This window comes from Antechinus flavipes, chromosome 4 (genome assembly GCF_016432865.1).
Source record: "Antechinus flavipes isolate AdamAnt ecotype Samford, QLD, Australia chromosome 4, AdamAnt_v2, whole genome shotgun sequence".
NCBI classification, from domain to species: Eukaryota; Metazoa; Chordata; class Mammalia; order Dasyuromorphia; family Dasyuridae; genus Antechinus; species Antechinus flavipes.
The window spans coordinates 10,837,171-10,858,214 of NC_067401.1; the positions used below are offsets into that span (position 1 = coordinate 10,837,171).

Genomic DNA, 21,044 nt, shown 5'->3' on the forward strand with positions numbered 1-21,044 from the left:
GTGCCCACGGACTATGTCTGTCCTTTGGATATTGAGCCTGAAAGCATGGCAACACTCGGTCTCCCAAGCCTCAGGAGAGCCCCAGAGGCCCGCTCACCTGAGCAGCGGTGAGATCGTAGCCACAGATCATGTGCACAGAAAATGTCACCACACTGGCGATGACCACCACGATGGGGGCCACTCCCACAGAGATGCTCTGGAAGTATCCAGCCCGCTCTAGAATCCTGCGCTCCTCCTCTCGGATTTCTAGCAAGATCAAGCCAAGCATCAGAACACCCGGAGCGCAAAAGAGATGTGGGAACACAGGTCTGCCGCTCACGCCCAGACCATCTATCTAGCGACTCTGTGAGGGACAACCCTTGTTGCCCAGGGCCCACATAAATCATCTGCCAGAGCTGGAAGGGGCCTTCTAGGTCATAATTACTGAACTTTATCCCTCAGGAAACCGAGGCCCATTAGCACTCAGGCAGGTCCTCGATCCCTGCCCCTCCCCCCCCAGTTAGCTCTCTTTCCATTCCTCCTCCTCAATGGGAATTGGTCAAGGTGAATGTTTTGCTTCACTGGGTTCCCCCTTAACAGAGGAAGCCCTTTAGATACAGAACTGAAAAGGCCCAAGGCCTCATCTTTCACTGCTGTGACCCAACTTTTGTTCTACATCCCTCTGCCTCAGTGGAGCTTTGTGGGTTTTCCACCTTAAATAACGTCAAGACCTTTCCTATCACATCCATGTCAGATTAGTCTGCTGACCCTAAAATGCAGAACTTTACGTTCCTAACTGGCCACTGTCACCCAATACATTCACTTGTCTTCATGCCAAATTCTGACAGGCAGGCCAGCGTGCTTTTGACAGAGTTCAGAGAAATACTGGACAAGGACAGGGCAAGGGACAGTGGCGGCCCGCCACAGACAACCCAAATCCATCAACGCAGAGGGTTGTTAGAGACACCCTTGATAAATGGCTCCCTAGAATTTCCACCCTGCTTCTCCAGCTATCAGATAGATGTTTAGAAGGAGCACCCTCCCAATTCTAATGGATGTAGCTCTCTTTGATAATGAGATAATGAGACCAGTTCCATGATCTTGTGATAATGAGAACCATCTATACCCAGAGAGAGGACTGTGGGAACTGAGTGGGGATCACCACAGAGCATTCTCACTCTTTTTGCTGTTTGCTTGCTTTTTGTTTTCTTTCTCAGTTTTCCTTTTTAATCTGATTTTTCTTGTGCAGCAAGATAATTGTATCTATGTATACGTATATTGGATTTAATACATATTTTTACCATGTATAACATATAATGGATTACTTGCCATCTAGGGTAGGGGATGGAGGAAAGGAGGGGAAAATTTGGAATACAAGGTTTTCAAGGGTCAATGTTAAAAAATTATTCCTGCATATGTTTTGAAAATAAAAACAAATAATAATAATTTAATTATAATAATAAATATAGTATTATATATTATGATATAATAATAAAAACAAATATAAATAAAAATAAAATAATCAAATTAAAATTAAAAACTGATAAAAAAATTTAAAATAAATTAAAAATAAAATGAATAGACAGATAAATACATTAATTAATTTTAAAAAGAAAAGAAGGGGCTTCCTCTATGTGGTTGAGTGGTGGGAGAGAAAGGTCATCAGAGAAGAACAAAGTTCTTGATCTTTTCGATAAATAATTAGTTCTGTGACCTTCTTTGTAAAACAAGGTAAGAAGATAGAAGCCTCTTCTAGGACACTTCATCTCCTTAAGGGTCTCCAGTGCCTCTAAATTCCCAGCTCCCAACCAACAAGAGCCATGTGAACTCCCTCTTCCCTTGAGTGGATGGGTCATAAACCCCACGACTCTCCCCCCCATCCCGCCTCAACAAAGACCTTCCTACAACTGCGGCCTTATTAAATCCCCGTCTGGATACTCACTCTGGACATTCTGAGAAAATGCTTTGACCCAAGCATACATTTTAATAAATTTAATGTAGTTGAGAACTTCATTCATTTTCTGTACTCGGTAATCTGTGGCAGCCACAGCTTTTCTTCTGAAATAGGCAGTGAGCCGTGAAACAAACATCTGAAAAGAGACGAGATGCCATGTCAAGCCAAGCGCCAACAAGGAGCAAGGTCACCACGGCCCCCGCCGGCCGGCCCAGCCATCTCAGGGCATGGCTGGCTTGGGCTGAGCTCCTCGGGCAGGTCCGCCACCGAGGCGTTCCTCCAAGGCCTCCCTATTTCTGTTTAGGGCAATATTCTTACTCTAGAAACCTCGATCAAAGAGGCATCTGCTTCTGGGAAATTCCCAATCCAATCATATTAATGATCTCAAAAATGGCAAAATCCAATTAAAGCAACTGAATCCACGACGAGAAATGACCAGAATAAAGAGCGGGGCCGAGTACAGTAAGACTGTTCACTCACCATTGCTGGGTAAAACAGGAGGAAAACAAGGGATCCCAGGATGGCTGTTGGTCCCAGAACAATAACATTATACACCATGCCCAAGATGGCCACGATGGGGCCACCCGCTAATAAGCTGCCCACCGCCGCGGCCTCAAACATCCTCAGGCCATCGCTGGAACACAAGTTGATGAGCTGAGAAACAAAGAAGCAATGGAGGGCGCGGTCAGAAACAAAACTTAAAGATGGGTGAAAACGCAGGAACGCCACGTGTGCGGGAGCCGGCGGAGAGGCCAGGGAGCTCACCTCCCCCAAGGACTTCTCTTTCATGTTCTTCAGCTTCAGGATCTTCTTAAATGCCATGGTCAGGATGGCCCCTCGAAGGCGCACCCCGGTTCGGTAGTTCAAGGCCCACGTCAACGTCAGCGACCAGGACCGGATAACTTCCATCAAGAAGAGGCCCAGGACTAGCAGCAAACTATACGGGAGGTTGGACTCTGTGCCCTGCGTGTACTCCAGGAGATGTTTCACCATAAAGGCCTACAGGGAGAAACACACGCCCATGTGAACGTCTCTTCGGGCCTCCCGTGCAACTCAACAGTTTTGTGTTAAGTTAGAAAGAGTGGGGAGGCTCTCACTCAAGGCAAGAGAGAGAATCCGTCCCGGAGACCAATTATCCTGTGGGAAGACCTCCCTGACCCCAGGAGATAGTTTAGGGCATTCCAGTGGGGCCGGAGCTACATCGGAAACCCGGTTGCTTCTAGAGAACGCCATCTAAACCTTCACGTCTTCTAACTTAACATAAATCTGTCTGTGAGCCAAAATGAACATGAAGCAGTAAGATCGACCGTATTTTCACACATTAAAAGTTATTTCTTTAAGTGAAATTAAGACCTTCTTTGAATTGATTCAAACGTGCTTAGTTGATAAAAAGGAACAGGGTACCTACAGTTGTACTGGGGAAGAGTGAGAAGAACATTTGCAAAATATTCCTGAAAATAAACATCAGCAGTTTAATAGAATAGTAGAGAAGGGCAGACAAAACAGACTTTCCCCCCTCATCGGCCCGCCCCACTCCCTAGTCCCTCCCTGAAACAAAAACTTGTTACCTCAGGTAGCATATCCCAACCACCACCTGCGGAGGGAAAGCAGGACCACCGCTGGCCAGCTCCAGCTCTGGGGCCTGTGACGCGGGAGCACACGCACACTCACACAAGGCACACTCAGCAGCACTATTAAATACCAGCAACTGAGGAGTAACGCACTTTTATTGAAAATAAAAAAAACACAAGGACCATATTCAAAGAGCATCTCACAAGGCTGTACAAGGGGGGAGCATTGCAGTAACATACAGTGTAAACATACAGAGTGTTGTACAGGGCTAGCCAGCTAACAGGAGGCCTCGGCACTGTTCTTTGGCTACACACACAGCGGGTACAGAAGAGAACCAAGAGTCCGCGGGGAGTACCCCCTGCTCACGGCTGGCAGGGGCTTGGCAAGAGGCTGGAGAAAGACCCGCTCCCACCAAGACCTCGCTGCAAAGGCTCTAAGAACGCCGCCTCCAGAGCTGCCCTGCTCCCAGTGGCCGGAGCTACTGGTGCAGGTAGAGCCCGAGGAGCTCTCTCGGCTGCTGCGCAAGGTCCCCTGAGCTCTAATTTCCCTCCTCCCCAACAATGCGGACCGAAGGAGGACCTTCAGAGTCTTTTCAAGTCTTTGCAGCTAAAAGAGATCTTGGGGGAGGAAAAAAAGAAGAAAGAAAGAAAAAAAGCCACTCCCATCCCCTAGAGGAAGAAAACCTCACTGAACAAGGAAAAACTGGCTAATGTAACAGATAGCTGCAGCTGTGGGTCCCGTGGGCCCCCACGCCCAAGGACCAAGGGAACCGGAGCCACCAGGGGCGGTTTTTCCTGGGGGGAGGGAGGGGCTAATGTGATGCCCAGAATTCTTCCTGGATAATTTGGTATTTTTCATTAGTGCCGTACGTCCACTAGATTCTAGGATACTCCCCGGATGAAATAGGTTTCACACTCAGCTAGTGGACTCCACCTGTCCCCTCCCTGGGTTTCGGGCTGGCCTCCAGTGGTGGGGTCACAGCTCCACACAGCGGGGTCGCGGATTTACTAGGGAGGACATTGGCTTCTTTTCCAGTATTCAATCCAACATGTGGCACTGAGTCACTGAGTGGTTAGGGCCGGAGCCCCTTTTTTCCTCCTGTGAAGTAACTCAGTAAGCGGGCAGGGCAGTAACGCCATGCGATTGTTGCCAACAGTCTCCTCCAAAGGAAGGCGAAATAGCCAGCGGGTTGGTGAATTGGCACTCTTTCCTTCTAAACACCTCTGCCCAAATGCCAACATTCAGCACCTCCCGGGAGCGGGGGAGGGAGGAAAAAGGTGGTTACGAGACACAAATGCTTAGAGCACGTAAAATGTTCAAAGGGAAAAAGAGCAAACAGTCAATTAAAGAAGTTCTAAAACACATTCAGGTTTTCAAAATAGTTACATTTCAAACCATTTCGGTATGAGATAAAATGAAAAGTTTGCATGAAAAAATCCAACCAAAACTCAGAAAAAGAAAAAAGAGTCACAGCGTTATCATTTAAACTTAAATAAACTGGAAAAAAGTTGAGGTTTGTTAGCAAGGCTGGTAGCATTCAGGGTCTGGCTCTGGGAAGCATTCCCGGTGAATAAACAGGACCTTACCTGTACTCTTGGCGAGAGAGTCCACCCAGCTTGATTCTCTCATTCTGATCGCAGGCTACAGCCATCCTGAAAATTCTAGAGAACAGCTTCTGTCATTGGTCCCACTACAGAGACAGCCGCCCCCGCCCCCCGCCATCCAGCACCTGACCGCCCCGAACGAGCAGCTAGGGACGGGGGACAGTGGGAGACTTACCTCTAATGGCTTCCCACTCTCCCTCCCCCGAAAAGGCTCCCAAAGGAGAGTTAGCATTCAGTGAGCGCTGCAAGAGGCGGCCCCCCACCATCTACAGGGTGAATGCTAAGCCTTTCCACACAAGTCCCTGGGCAGGACTGGATTTGAAAGGGCAAGTGATCCAGAAAGGCTCAAAAAATACCCTCAAAAGCAGAGGCATTAGGCACTGCTGGTGCCCACAGGCCAGGAGTCAGATCTTACAGACAGCGGCCAGCCCTCCACCCACACTAGTGGGCTTTACAAAAGCCCGGAGAGCCACTCTAGCATGGAGATACCCAAAGTGCCTCTGGAGAAGCCGATTAGCTTGGAAAAAGCTAGAGTTAAGTAAGCCAGAGGTTAAAAAACATTAGGTTTCATTGTCTTAGCATAATTATTGACTTTCTGTGGCCCAGTGGAGAAAAGGCAATAAACATACTTTGTATGACTGGTAGATTTTTTTTTTTAACACGTTCTACCTTAAGGCTTCGGTTTATTTAAGTGCCCCAAAAATGTGCCCAAAGATCCGAACGGCTGTACCACCAAAAGGAGGACGCTCCTTAAAAGGGCCTATGCCCACAGCAGGGCATACGCCTGTGCCCAGTGCCAATGCACATTATTGGCCTTGCTCCTGGCATCTCTCACTGACATTTCCATTTCCCAAAACGTTAATTCGGGTCTAAATCTGTTACCAAATGCTTTCATTAGTTATCCTTTTGAGCATGAGTAATGTGGCCTGGTCTTGGGCTGTTAAGGATTCCCTTCTGCACAAGGATGGGATGGTAGTTAGCCAGCACTTGCCAGAAAGCACTGCTTACCGGAGTTGGCAGAAAAGGGAGAGCTTTCCCCTTCCTGAAAAGTGAGAAGGCTCTCGGCTCACACTGGGGACGGGATGGGCTGCCCCAAGGTTGGCGGCCTAAAGCCCTTAGCCTTAGAGAACACTTATGCGAGGGGTTCGAGTCAACCGAACATGCACCAGCAAAGAATCCCCACAACTCCTGGCTGTCTCCTCGGCATGACCTGTACCGGCCATGCAGCCGGGAGAACCTGCCTCAGAACGGAAGGAGGAGCTAGCAGGATGCCCCGAGTAGGGCAGTTACCAGCCCCTGTAGTGAAGCAATGACAGAAGCTCTTCTTGGGGAAGACGGTCGGTCCTATTAAAACCCCCGCTGCGAGTGGTCAATGGCATTACATCGGGTTACGTGGCACTGTGTGCTCTGATTTACACCAAAGTCTCATTACCATTCCAGAAAAGGGAACAGGGCAAAACTCTCAGGTATAATTAACAAGGAAAAAAACCCTCTGGAACTGCCTGAAGCTAAGGCACCATGCACGACAAGTGGGTACTTACCCAAGCCATGACCCTCCAGCTTACCCCCCCTGGCAAAGGCGCGTTACAAGCAGTACTACTGCTCCTGAGGCTGCCAGGCAGGTTTGTAGAGAAAAAAACCTAATCAAGGTCTCCATTGTAAATCAGCACAGCACAGCAGGTGCAACAAACGGGCAACAAGAGAGAGGGTATCAGGGTCAAGCTGCCTCGTATGAGCCCACAGCCGTGCGGCCGCCCCTGCCCGCCTCTGAAAGAAGTGCCGCGCCCGGCCACCACCACGCCATCTCCCCGCGGGCTCCAGACGGGGCCGGGCAGCTCCAGGGAGCCGACACGCTGCGGCCGACTCTGTGGCCACAGGCAGGCACCGACGACGGCCTCTTGGCCCCCCACGAGCCCTCAACTCTCCTGCCTTCCAAAACCAAGATTTTCACTCAGTGCCAGCACACGCTACCAGAGATCACAACAGAGCCACAGGGCTCCCCCCAGGAAAGCCAGGCTGCCTTCTGCGGCACCACGACCCTTTCATCCTTCTGCCTTTTCATCCAGGAAAGGGCTCGCCAGCCACGGAAAGACCGCCACTCGCGCCAACCACACTCACTCCCTTCCACAGGCGTCACTAGCTAGCCCAAGCCCTGCAATGGAACTGGAGAAGGTTAGCGCTGGCCAGGAGGCGGGCCCCGCCGGGCCCCGGGTGACTGAGAAAAGATGGGTCTGACTTACTGGTCCGCTGAAGCCAGCCAGCTGCGTGATCATCAGGCACACGATGGAGAGCACAAGCCGGGTGCGGCAGAAGATCCAAACAACCCTTCGAAGGGAGGCAGCCTCCGGCCCAGCTTCGTTCACCTCTTCTTGCCACAGCCTCTCTAGTCTTGACAAGGGCACAGGTCCTGCGTTACCACCTCTCCCACGGAAGGCACGGGCCCTAAGCTCCCTCGGGCAGCGGCCCTCCGGACCGTCCTTCCCAGAGGACACAGTCTCCCCGTCACAGGCCTCTCTCTAGACTCTCCAGAGCCGCCCTAGCCCAAAGCCCTTTCCTCCACCCAGCACAACTAGCCCTGAGGGTGATGGGGCTGGGGTAAGGCCCTCCTCCTTTCTCCAGGGTCCCCATCCCTTTCTGAAGGATTCTGCAGTAAAGCGTAAAACCATAAACTCAATGTTTATCGTAGCGCGCGGCTACCACCCAATGCAGCAACATAACCTCCCTGCCGACTCAGGAGAAGCGGGGCTGAGAGAGAGAGAGAAAGCCCTTGGTTAAAACAGAGAGAAGAGCTGAAGAGGAGGTCAAGAAGGTCACAGCAAAGGTCCCGGGGAGCCCCCGGCCACCTTCCCCCCGACCCCGGGAGCGGCTAGCTTGACTGCTAAAGGCCCAAGGACTGCAGCCAGGTGCACGGGAGGAAGCTCCAGGGCGGACCAGAGGCTCCTACCTCCTGCAGTTCACATCAGAAGACTCGTGCTGGGACAAAGACCACACATGCTCCATTAATAACTCCCCCTTCTTGTAAGCCACGACGGCCAGAGGGCTGAGCCAAGAAAAGGTCATGTAGGAGAAAAACCCAGCGTTGTCAACTGGGTGCTGGTGTCTGTGGGGAGAGGAGGTTTACGCGACTTACCAGACTGGCCAACACGCACTGACATCCCTGGCGCGGCAGCGTCAAGCCCCGTCCCTGACTTCGGACAAATAACCGAACACTGTGCCGGATCATCTAAATAAAACTAGATTTTTTTTTTTCTAAATGAAAGTTGAAGAGCCTTTGCAAAAGGCCTCAGGTGCTCCAGAGACTCACTTGGAAGTGGTGCGGAAGGGCTTCAGGACGCTTAGACCATGGTGGTATTTCCCCTTGGGGTGCTCCCTGTCCAGGAACCTCAGCTGAGAATGCATGGAGACATCCAACGAGAGACCCTCCGCTCGGGCTGCCGTTTCCAAGGCATCCTGGCACTCCACCTGCTTGCAGACACAGAGAGACAGACGAGGCAGGTTCTCAGGGTGTCAACAACAGCAAGGGATGCAGAGAAAGCGAACGGAGCAATCAGGACGTCGCCTAGACGGGGAGCTACAAGCAGTCAGCCGAGGGGGCAAAGGGGCTGTTTCACTTAGCATGGGACCTTAACACCATGCCGACTTCAAACCCAATTTCTAAGCTTAACCTGTGTGTTTGAGGGCACGGGGAGAGGGTCTCATTACATCCATGTGCAAACTGATTGTTTGTTCCTCACTGAAAGAATGAAAAACCACACAAAGAAAGTGGAGTAAAATCAAGTGGATTCTGTAACCCCCTACATGACACTGGAGAGATCAAGTCTACTCGGTTCAGGAAACCCATCCAGATCCCTCAATGACCTTTTTGACTGCCAAAAAAACGAGAAAAGCACTAGCTCTAGACCCAGGAACCCAGAGTTCTCCAGCCCAATGAGCCACAAACTTACTGGATGACCTTTGGTCAAACACATCTAACAAATCTAGCACATGATCCAAGGACACTTCAACAACGATATTGTATGAGGATGTATTCTGATGGAAGTGGATTTCTTTGACAAAGAGACCTAACTCAGTTTCAATGGATAAATGACGGACAGAAGCAGCTACGCCCAGAGAAAGAACACTGGAAAATGAATGTGAACTATTTGCATTTTTGTTTTTCTTCCCGGGTTATTTCTACCTTCTGAATCCAATTCTCCCTGTGCAACAAGAGAACTGTTCGGTTCTGCAAACATATATTGTTCTAGGATATACTGCAACGTATTTAACATATATAGAACTGCTTGCCATCTAGGGGAGGGGGTGGAGGGAGGGAGGGGAAAAATCGGAACAGAAGCGAGTACAAGGGATAATGCTGTAAAAAAAATCATCCTGGCATGGATTCTGTCAATATAAAGTTATTATAAAATTTAAAAAAAGAAGAAGAAGAAGCAGCTTACATTCTACTAGGAGAATCCAACCTAGAAAAGTACAGATATGCTTTGGTCACAAAATATGCAGGAAATCTGGGAAGGCCTCTTGTAGAAGGCACCATGTGAGCCTCCCTTTACCTTGTTGAGTTAGGAGATTCCCAAAAGTAAAGATAAGATGCTCAGCGAACATCCCAGACACGAAGGGTGATCAAAGGGAAAAGAAGGCAAGTGGGGTAGAAAGGCCTACCTCTGGAATACCAAGACCAGCCTGGCTGGAGAAGAAAAAGAAATGTTCAAGCTGAAGGGACAGGCAAAGCTGACCAGGAAAAGATTTCAAGAGTGAACAGAGGCCTTCTGCACAAAAGTGATCCATCTGGTTAGCCTCATGCTCTGGCAGCTCCACGGAAGATAGACTGGAAATAAGGAAGGAGACCTTGGAAAAGGGTGTTGCAGGGTCGGCACTTTCCAGTCCCTGGGAAGCAGGACAAAAAGGGATCCGGGCTGGGAAGCCCTCCTCGGCTGAGGGAGACCAGAGCAACAGCCAGACGCACAAACGGTCACATTTGTTTGAAGAAAATGGGTGGCAGACATCATTAACGAAAAATAACCACACAAATAATTTGAAGGAGGAATGGCTGCCCAGAAATAATCACGAAAGCGGCCAACTCTGAAGGGGAAGAGAAACCTACCAGCGTCTCTGTCGGGGTTAGGCATGAGAAGGTCATTGGCAGAGCCTGAGGTCACCCCAGGAAAATCAAGCCTCCCTTCGGAGTTAGCTTAGGGGTGGTCTTGGAGGGCATATGCTCAGTAATAGCCCAAAGTGATGGTGAAAAAAGACCAGAGTCTGCAAACTGTACATTAGTGATCTTGGTTTCACTCCTAGATGATGTTAAAGGACAAGTTAATAGACACATAGAAAGAGAATCACCTCAGAAAGTCTGGATCCCCAGAGAACAAATTCCCCTAAGCTGGCTCCCACATCAGCAATATCTCATTTGATTCATGTGAGTCTATACCATACAGTGGGAAGCCCCCAAAGTGATGTGACAGGAAGACTTTACAAGAGGGAAATGTGGAAGGGAGGGGGTTGCTCTCTCTCCTTCTCGGACCACGTACGCAGTCCTGTACATTCTAAGGGGACGTTGTTATACCAGTAGGCACAGTGACAACAGCCGCCATTTACCAGCTCAGCGACTCAAGCAGTCTTGTATCACTCCAGCCTTCAGGATCTCGTTGGGTCAAAAGGGAGGAAGTGGCTTCTGAGGAACCTTCCAGTGCTGGATCTAAATGCTTCTGCCTCTAACTCTAATCCACAACTCAGAATACTGGGGAGCCTTGAGACTCAAACCACAGAAGGATCGGTTGGGTGAGTGGAAGGGAGCACACAAGAATGCCGAGAAAGATGAGAAGACTTGTTGCATCAACAGATACAATAATCAATTAGAACCAGAAAAATAATGTAAAAGGAAACAACACTGAAAGGAGCTTCAAAAAGAACTAAAAAACCTTGTTCTGCTTGGCCCCAAAAGACTGAATTAGGAACAAAGGACAGAAGGGCTAAGGAGGGAAAGTCAAGCATCAAGAACAATTTCCTAAAAACCAGAGCTTTGCAAAAGCATAATGGATCACGTCCAGAAGCCCTCTCTTCAGGAGAGCCTGAAGTAGGGGCCGGAGGGGATTCTTGGTCACATAGGGACTGTCCTAGATGGTTTCTGAGAATCTTCCAATTCACAATCTGTGACTCAGTGAATCTATAGGGCACAATAAATCAAATTGAGTTTATGAAAGAAAGGATATGTATCTGTACATGAGTCAGGAGAGGGACCAATGGACCATGACTTCTCGTCTAGGAAAGCAGAACTGCTCCTCAGGTCTCTTACACACACTCAAGCAAGGGCTTTCAAAACTTCCCCATTCTAGGGAGCAAAATTGAACCATTAGATTCTTAAAGCCAAACATTACAAAAAAGTCACTGGATTGCAACTACTCACTTCAAACAAAACAATGAAGCAATAGTTTTGCCGTGAAGAACTTTCTCAAAATCGTCAGGAAGCTGGCCATCCTTTACCCTTGGCGAACCATGATGTAGGAGCTGAAAGGGACCTTCGAGATTATCTAGTTCCCCTCCCCCCTCATAGAGAAGGAAAACTGAGGCTCAGCAAGGTTAGATGGCTTGCCCAGAGTCAGGTGAACAGACTCCCAAATCCAGCATTCTTTCTATCATAAAATGGGGAAGAGAGGACCGTCTTCGTCTTTCCAAGGGATTTTTCTATTAAGTGTAAATCGAGGGAAGTAGTGACATCAATAAAAAGAAAAGCAAGATTTGTTGTGGAGAATCCCACTGTGTGACCAAAAGCGAAACCATTCAAGCAAGCAAACTCACTGAGTTAGCCTTGAGCCCATTTATTTCTTAATATTAGTGAAATGTTCTTATTCATGGTTCAATACCTTGAAAATCAGCTTGAAATTCAGAATGATTTAAAGTTCTATTGAAACAGAGAATTGTGAACAATTAACAGGCCTTTCAATTACAACCTCCTAGTATACATCATAAATAATGGACAAAAACATGTTAAATGCTGGGAAAAGAATGGGTCCCTGTCTGGAAGAATTTATCTTAAATGAATAAAAGTCAACATGATATTACTAAGAAGACACTGGACAAGATGATCAAGGTTCCCTCCTACTATGCAGGTTCAGTCAGCAGCTCTTCTCGCTCCATGAGTGGCCTAACTAGGCAAAGAAAAGAACTCGGAATATTAGTGGATATAAGGCATAACGAGAGGCAATTTCAGAGAAACCTGAGAAGACCTGATAGAGAGTAAGATGAACAGAACCGGAAGAACAATAATGTTATCTACAATGACAATTCTGAAAGACCAATCGCTGACTAACCACAATTCCACAGGACTAGGGGATGAAGCAAAAGATACAAGATGTTCAATGAGAGACATTTGTGGACGTGGCCAACGTGGGATTTACTTTTGTTGTCTTCCTATTTTGTTACAAAGGGAATATTTTTAAATAAGAAGGAAGAAAGGTTGCTCCCCCCCAAAAAAAAAACCCAAAAGGTCACTGAAACATTTTTAAATAAAGAAGAGAACAGAAGGAAGGCCAGAAGGAAACAGGCAAGCAGGATAATTAGGAAGTCACAGGCTGAACTCATATACTTTATCTTTAATTAATTAATTAATTGATTTTATTTATTACATTTAAAAAACAAACAGCTAGAAGCAATCAAAGCAATTATTGATCATAGAAGGATGTCACGGTTGGATCACCTAAAAAGATGAAAAATTAAGCAACCCATAGTTTTAAAATAAGAACTATAACACTGTGACAGAAGTCATAGTAAGTATGAGATCCTGTCACATGAGTGAAATCAACAATGGGATAACATCAGGGAGAAATCATCTGGGGCGCCTGAAGGTACAATTTAGCTACAAGAAGAAAAGGGCAGTCCAGGAGAGACAGGAGGAAAACAAAGAAACGGGCAAACACAAAGACTTGATGGTCAAGGGACATCCAGAGTAGGCCCACGTGGCCAGGAGGGGAGCAGAGGCCAAGTCTGAAAAGGTGGCTTAGTGTCCGTCCTAAAACCCTGAACACGCCCGATCTCGTCTGACCTCGAAAAGGTGGCTTAGGTGGCTTAATCATTCGATTAAGACCCATTCGGGTCAGATGCCAAGTTAATGAGTCTGAAAGAGCGAAACATCCCAAACGGTAACTGGTAGCCAAGGAAGGATTCCAACTGAGTGCATGGTCAAATAAATCCTAGGGATTATGTTCTATCCCAGCTTCATCTGGGATCTGTTTGGTAAAACAAATGCTCATTTCCCACTAAGGCACAGTAATGCCGCTATCGTAGCCACAGCCTTGTCATACTCTGCCTCAACATCCCTGTACTTGAAGGCTCTATCTACCTCTGGGGTCTCACCCAAGCAGTTAAGCACCTGTGTGCCCTTGGGGCCCTGTTTCAGGAGAAGGGATCCCAGTCCTACCACAGGTGAACAAAACAATCCTTGCTCTTACCTTCCACTGGCAGGGCCAATAAGCCCACACCAAAACCTGTGCCCTCATAGCAAGTGGTGACTTGGGAGGCCGTGGTCCAGCTGGAGGGGGGCACCCCTGATTCACCATCCAATGAGCCCCCTGCTCCTCCATCCTCCAAAGTACAACCACCATCATCCTTCCCTGAAAGCTTCCATAGGCTGTGTCCTGGCCCAGCCTACCTTGTTTCCTTCAAATCCCACCTCAATCCCAGGCTCCCCCCATCTCCTCCAAATTATCTTGTTTTCTATTTTGGACATGCTGATATGGCTATCTGTCCTGCCTGTCGTCACCTCCCTAAAGGAAGGGGCCATTCATTTGTCTCTCTGTCCCCAGGACCAAGATGGAGCTTGGCATAAAACGGACTTCTGGGGAAGCTACAGATCCTCTCAGAGAGCTGGCTTTGAGACGTGTAGATTCAAGATGTTTGTCTGAAGCCATGTTTTAAACGACTGTTAAGGAATCTCACGCAGATTTTTCAGGCGGGTTCGGCGTAGCCTTGGGGTTTTGATAGGTATGAGAACAAAATAAACTTCCTTGTTTTGAAAGGTTTAATCTTCATCTAAGTAAATAAGAACCTGTTTGCTTTAAGGTATTGTGGAAAATAAAAACCCCAGGAGAGCAAATAGCATTCTCTTGTTGGGTAAATAAATCACAATGGCACATCTGATCAACCTCAAGCTAGGACTGATCCTCAGCTCCTAAAATTTCCCTGGTAACGGGATCTAACAGATCTCACATTTCTGAGGGCTTTTGTGACTGTGCATTAACACAAGGTGAGACTTCTATGGGAGTACCCAATGGCAGGGAGGGCTGCCTGTGTCCATTCCTCCCTCCCCCGCAAGGACATGGGTGACTGATATTTAACAGCACTCTGGCTCCAATGTTCTCATCGATAAAAGGAAGGAGGAGGCCTCAATGGCCCTTCCTCTTTATCTTAGCAGATCTCCCCAGGGCCTTCTCCTTTCTTACTTTACCTCGTAGCAGAATAATTTGTCCACAGTATCTCTCACACCCTCCTAGCCTGTCAGTCAAATAGGAGCTCCTCGGAGGTAGAAGATGGTTGGGTTTTGGGGGGATAGGGAGAGTGTTATCTCTGGCACGCAGCCCAGGACATACCCGGCACGTAATTGGCCTCCAGACCGTTTTGCTCAGAACTCAGGGACCGCGGGGGATGAATAGCTAAAGCGCATGTGGCTAGAGCACCGGGCGAAAGGCAGAGATACGGCCAGCGACAGCCAGGAGGGAGGACAAATGCACTGACCTTCAAGAATGGAATTCTTGGCCAGGCCCAGTGGTGACTGGTGTTGAGGCTGCCCACAAAGGTCACTTCCCTGCCTGGCCCAGCCGGACCCACGGACCTCTCTGACAGGAGGCCCCCAGGGGCCTGAGGAAGGCCCCTTGGCTCTGAGATCACATTACTTCCCACTTCCTTTGCTGTACGTTCCCTTTCCAAAGCAAGGGACGGCCCCTTCGTTCCCTTTGCTACCAAGAAGGCTTTGTCTCTGCTTCCCCATCAGAAAAAGCCTAATGCTGAGGTGCCTGGGTCAAAGGGTACAGACGGTTCAGTTCTTTTTCTTACGTAATTCAAACTGACGACCCAGAAGTCAGGCCCAGTTCCCAGGCCCATCTTCACAGTGACTGGTTCCTGCCAACTCTGCCAATCTGCATAACCAGTCACCCAACAAGCCTGATTCACGATCTGTACTGGGTACAAGCAAGGAGTTTACAAGCCACAGGGCGGGGGAAGAGAGGCACAGGCCTCGGGCCAAGCTTAGGTACTGAGCAAAGAGAAAGGCTGCAGAAGGACCAAGGAGCCGAGGCTGGGGGGAGGCCCAGGGCCTTTTCACCTGCCTTGGCCCTTAGAGACAGGGAGCAGGCTGTTTACAACTCTTGAGAAAACGATTTCTCCCATGTGTTTTTGAAAAGCAAAGTCTTTTTCCTCTTTATGATACTCAGAATGTGGCCAATTGTTTGTCCAAAAGATATGATTACCAGCCCCCCCTTACTGTCTGCTTTTTGCCCTCTCACCAAAAGCTCCTGTCCTTTGACTACTGACCCAAGATGCAGAAGTGCTACGAGTGACATTTTAGAAGTAGCTCTTGTCCACTTCAGTCTGTGCTAAATCATCACCTGAAATTTCTCTTATTCTTGTTGCCTTTTTTGCTACAGGGAACTGGTATTTAACATTCGGACTCATTTTCTTTTCCTCTACTTCAATATTTTCAATTAAATTTTGTCTAGCCTCCATAATTTGTCTATACTATGGCCTTTTTTCAGTTTATAGTTTGCTTTTCCCTTCTATTTATTTCTATGATCCTATTGACAATTAGGACAAATTTGTTTTCAGGAGAATAAGAGGCTTTCAGCCTCTCTCCTGGTGCCTCCATCCTGCAGAGCAGACCACTCACTGCGCCCAGAACCACAGAAGGATGGGCCCAAAGCATGCTTACCTTCCTGGTCCTGTTCCCCTCCCCCACAACTGTCCTCCTGTGACAGAGCTCCTCATCCTATTCCCCAGGTATTAAATTTCCTCTCAGGGAAAAAAAAAAAGCTCATTACAGCCAAATCCATCCTTATTTAAGAAGCAGGAAATCAAAGGCACCTGTTGGGCGTGGAGCTAATTAGGAAATAATCCAAGCTTTAGTAGAGGCTGGAAAAATTCTTAATTGCCCACAGAGCTATAAGGTTTCTCCCCCTCAACTTTCCCAGCTTGGACTTGGAAAGGAGCCCCACAAGCTTGTCTGAGGAACAAAGGAGACTGACGGGGAAGGCAGGGGAGTGATTGGGTGTTCACATGGAACAGGTCACCTAGAACATCTGAATCTCCAGGCCAGCATCTTAAAGCCTGCAGGCTCTGGGTCAGGTGTGGCCTTCTACCCATTCACACTGGTCACCAGGGCTATGGAAAGAATGTCTCCAGGTGATAAAGGGACAGAGGGAGGGTCAAAAGCCTAGAGCAGGGGTTTATGGAGAGATTTTTTGGAGGCAACACTTTGAATGACATTAAAATTACATCTTTATTTCCACTAATCTGCACCAGATACTTAGTATTTCCTTTAACTATAGTAGCAGGATAGAGAAGGGTTAAGAAGTCTGTTCAAGCCAATGGAGCAGGAATGAACTGAACCAGCTACACCCAGGGAAAGAACTCTGGGAGATGACTAGGAACCACTACCTAGCATTTCCAATCCCTCTGTTTTTGTCCACCTGCATTTTTGATTTCCTTCCCAGGCTAATTGTGCACTATTTCAGAGTCTGATTCTTTTTATACAGCAAAATAACGGTTTGGACGTGTACACTAATATTGTATTTAATTTATACTTTAACATATTTAACATGTATTGGTCAACCTGTCATCTGGGGGAGGGGATGGGGGAAGGAGGGGAAAAATTGGAACAAAAGGTTGGCAATTGTCAATGCTGTAAAATTACCCATGCATATAACTTGTAAATAAAAAGCTATTAAAAAAAAGAAGTAGAAGAAATCTGTTCAAGAGCTTCTCAGAGGCAAGTCCTCTGGATCTGAGGGATGAGACAGACATAGGCCTGAGGGAAGATCAAAATGAGCTCAAAGCAAGCACGTCATGGGAGAAAAAAGGAAACTTTGTTCAAAGGCGGGACATGGCCTGAAGAAACTGCCAGAAGTGACTAAAATGTCCCAAAGCTATGACCCAGAGCTCTGCCAGGAACATACCAGAGGGGGCTGAGACACAGACACCCCCTTGCACACAATATTCTCAGCAATACTCTGTGAGGCAGGAAAAAAAGTGAGGGGGAAGCAGAGCACTACAGAGCCAGTGGCTCACATCAAAGTAACTGAGTGTTCCTGGGCTGTACGGAACAAGGGCTTCTATAAACTGAGGCAGAGCCAGGATGATCAAGAGCTGGGCTCCCGCCCAGAAGGGGAATGCGACCGGCGACCTTGAGCAGGTCCCTCAGAGGCAGCTGGCAGCCAACAGCCTGCAGACGGTCAAGAGCCACAAAACCCCGGCCCCTTTCAACTTCCCATTAGCCAACCAACATTTATTAAACACTGGCGTGAAATAAGGCAGGCCTGGAGGACCCTTGCCCTCAAGAAGCTTCCACTCTAACAGGGAAACAGCAAGGCCTTGGTGAAAGGCAATCAGATCTCTGAGAAGTACTTGGAGGCCACCTAGGAAGGAGGCCCTGCTGAGCATGGGGAGCAGAAGCAGAAGAGGTGAGACTGAGGCTGAATCCCAGCCCAGCTGGCTGCTTCAATGAGACCCAGTACTTTCTTAATTTCAAAGAACACTGCTGACTTCAGTGTTTTTCCATCTTAGCTGGCAAGCCACACTAAGTCTCATTTCCCTTCAAATTGTCCTTCCTTGCTGCTACTTAAAAAGGTGTGCCTGTATCCAGAGTGGTCCCCAAAACCCCCTTGCTCTGAGCCCCATTGCACACACAAGCCTTTCCCCAAACAGTCACCCTGACCACAGGGCGGCCAATGCGAGGCCAGGCTCTGGCGATAGCCATTCTGTGCTGCTTAAGAGTCGCCGGCTCCCAGGGCCCCGGGGATATCTGCACTTGGAAAAGGCCATTCATCCTAAGAGCCGTTCTGCTGTGTCACTGGTGCAGCTAAAAGATAAAGCTCAGGATCTCCCCCCACCCTCCTCTGCCGGGAACAGACAACAGGGACCCTCAAGATTCTGGGCCACAAGGCATTGAGGGGCTTCGCCCCGTTCTCATCCTGGGCCCTCACAGCATGGCGGGTCACTGGGCCTGGAAATAATTCACTTGTCAAACACAGAGAGACAGGCTGAATCTGCCCGGAGCTAAATGCTGCATTTCAAAATGAGCACGGGGAGAATCCAGGCAGATTTTCACCGTCCATTTACATAACTACAGGGCCTGGAGTCAGAAGGACCGAGTTCAAATTTAGTCTCGGACACTTAACACTTCCTAGCTATGTGACTGACCAAGTCACTTAATCCCAATGGCCTCAAAAAGAACAAGGTAAATCTGGGGAAATATCATCTGCCAAATCCCACTGGAGAAAGGACTTGAAAATAAGACTGATTTAAGTCTTCAAATACATCTTGACAAGTCAGCATCTCAAATCACAGCCCCACCCCCCAGCTGATTTGCACAGGGAGAAGTCAGAATATGGTGGGGGTGGGGATGGGCCACCCCAGAGAAGTCCTAAGCTTTCCCCTCCCCCAAGGAACTCATATCTGTAACAGGAGAGTTCAGTTTGGGGGAGGGGGCCTCCACCAAGGAAATCACATGCTTCTTCTCCCCTCTTCCCCATGCATCTTCCCAAAGTCAAAAGAAAACCACAATCCCCCTCAGAAGTCAGATGTCTAATTCATGACCCTCACACACGAAAAGAGGTCATTTAACTAAAGAAAGCCAGATCTTGCCCCTTTTTTCAAATGCTTCACTATCAAACCACATGTAGCAGACCTTGGGAGTCAAAAAAGTTTGATTTTACTTAAATGTGGCCCTGTCTACATAACGGGTCACATCTGATCCTAATATAAACCTCTCATATACTAAAAGAGAAAAGGAGCACAGAACAATTGGAGTGCAAGTTTTATTCGACTAAATTTGCATTTTATAGATGTTCCTCTGTCCGTTCCATTTTTTGTTCCTTAAATTAAAAATTTGAAAAATTAGGCTTCAGAGATTTTATTGCTTTGATTTCTTTGGGGGGGATGGGGAAGAGGAAAAGGAGGCGTGCTAAGCAGGGTGCTGGTAGGCCACTTCATAAGAGTTTGGCCTTGGTGGACGGTGACCGGTAATGGGCAGGAGGGCACACTGAAAGCCAGAAGGAAGACCTGGAGTCAACAGGTCTCAAGCTTGACCCTGACAGACGGGATAACCCTGACAAATGCATGGCACAGTACCCCCCGCATCTCTATGACTGGGGCACAACAGAGGCCGACCTGCATTGGCAGGAGCACTTCCCTACAATGGGACAAAAGAAAAATGACCATGGGATCTGGATTTCACATCCTTCCCATGCAAAGGCAAGCCCAAGTTTAGCCGGGTGACCTGTTCAGGGTTTGGAACATCTGTTAAAATGCACCCCAGAGCTTGGACTTCCCGAGTCCCTGGAGAGTTCAAGAGGAGGAGAAGGGGAGCACTCACCGGATGTGTCTGCTCATACATGGCCGCTTCCTGCTCTCCATGCTGCCCAGAGGAGCCTGTTCTCTCCCTCACATTCCCGTAGCCAGGACTGGGAATAACGTACTCTTTGCCCATGTCAATATCCTTCATCTTCTTAGACGGAACGTCCTGAGGTTCATTGACACTTAGCTTCGCTTCAGAATTTCTGAAAAAGATCCCATTACAAGTGGTATTTGTTAAAGCTCCTAGCAAATAAATAAGGTTTGATAAAGCCTTTCCACAAGAAAAGCTGGTATAGTTATCCTTAAATAAATTTTCTAACTTCTCTCTCGTATATATATATACACACACACACACACACACACACACATATATATAGGAGAGAAATGGAGCTCAGTGATGAAGATAAAATTAAGTCTAATTACATGCATCCCAATTAGGTAAATACATTTTTTTAAAAATGACATTAATAAATAGGGCAAGAAGGTAGGGGATGCCAACTACCAATGGAAAAAAAATGGAAAAATATCTAGAAAACTCCCAAATCTCATTATTTATGCATCAGCATATTTGAAAGACTGAAATAAAATCGGCCTAAAGCATGACTAATGGCATCATCCCGAGATGGAAAACTACCAGAGGCTTAGCTTCCAGACCCCAGTCTCGGAGCCGGCCAGCGGGGCTCAGCGCTCTCTGAAGACTGCGAGGTCTCTCTCCAGAAACAGCTGGAAAAAGGCCCCCAATGGCACGCTCAAGCCTAGTGAGGCTCGCCTTTGAGGCGCTCCAGCAGAACCCTGCAAGACAGTTTCTTTCACATTTCTTAGAAAAGAAGAAAGGGAATAGAGGAGGGCAGTCCCCAAAGCTCCTATCCAGGGTAGGCCGCTTTCTGGTTACAGGCTCCCCCTGATCTCCCCAGCTCTGCACTTGGCCCCAAAGCCCAAGGTTAGGAAAAGCAGCGCCTCTCCAAAACAGCCCTTGACTGACCAGGAAGTACTTGGTGGTACTCGGCGTCCTAGTTCCACCATGTCTTGGAAGGGACAGGAAGCACCCTTTTTCCCCTATTCATGCCAATAAAACAGACCAGACCGCAAAACTTCAGAATGTTTTCCCTCAAAGAAACAGGGTGTTGGACCAGAGAGGACAGCAGCAAGAAGGAAAGTTCCCCTTTCAGACCTCAGGATCAAACGCTGCGATCTGAATGGATGAGGCTGCCTGGGCTTCCCTTACAAAGGGTCACCTTGGCTAGCCTGCCTGGAGAAGCTGAAGGGCTTCCCAGGATCCCCGGTTGGAGGGCAACGCCAGCGGGCCAAGTCTGAACCCTAACCCGAGCAGACTCGGTGGCTTCCGTGCCCCGGCCAACCTGGCAGCTCCAGGTCCAGTAACC

General features: G+C 48.2%; 1 protein-coding gene across 3 annotated transcripts in view; it reads right to left on the bottom strand.

Moving 5' to 3' along the window:
- Positions 1 to 21,044, bottom strand: part of ABCC5 (ATP binding cassette subfamily C member 5) — a 49,401-nt gene that overhangs the window by 25,851 nt on the left and 2,506 nt on the right. Inside the window, exons 2-9 of one of the 3 annotated variants that reach the window (XM_051999805.1) lie at positions 19,682 to 19,865; positions 8,414 to 8,574; positions 8,054 to 8,209; positions 7,350 to 7,497; positions 2,699 to 2,932; positions 2,414 to 2,587; positions 1,922 to 2,069; positions 98 to 246 (exon numbers count right to left, since the gene is read on the bottom strand). In XM_051999805.1, the coding sequence (XP_051855765.1) occupies positions 98 to 246; positions 1,922 to 2,069; positions 2,414 to 2,587; positions 2,699 to 2,932; positions 7,350 to 7,497; positions 8,054 to 8,209; positions 8,414 to 8,574; positions 19,682 to 19,810 (1,299 nt within the window). In that variant the 5' untranslated portion in view covers positions 19,811 to 19,865. Of the gene's footprint in view, positions 1 to 97; positions 247 to 1,921; positions 2,070 to 2,413; positions 2,588 to 2,698; positions 2,933 to 3,337; positions 7,215 to 7,349; positions 7,498 to 8,053; positions 8,210 to 8,413; positions 8,575 to 19,681; positions 19,866 to 21,044 lie in introns of those variants that run through there. The other 2 variants (XM_051999804.1, XM_051999806.1) reach the window with 2 other exon arrangements.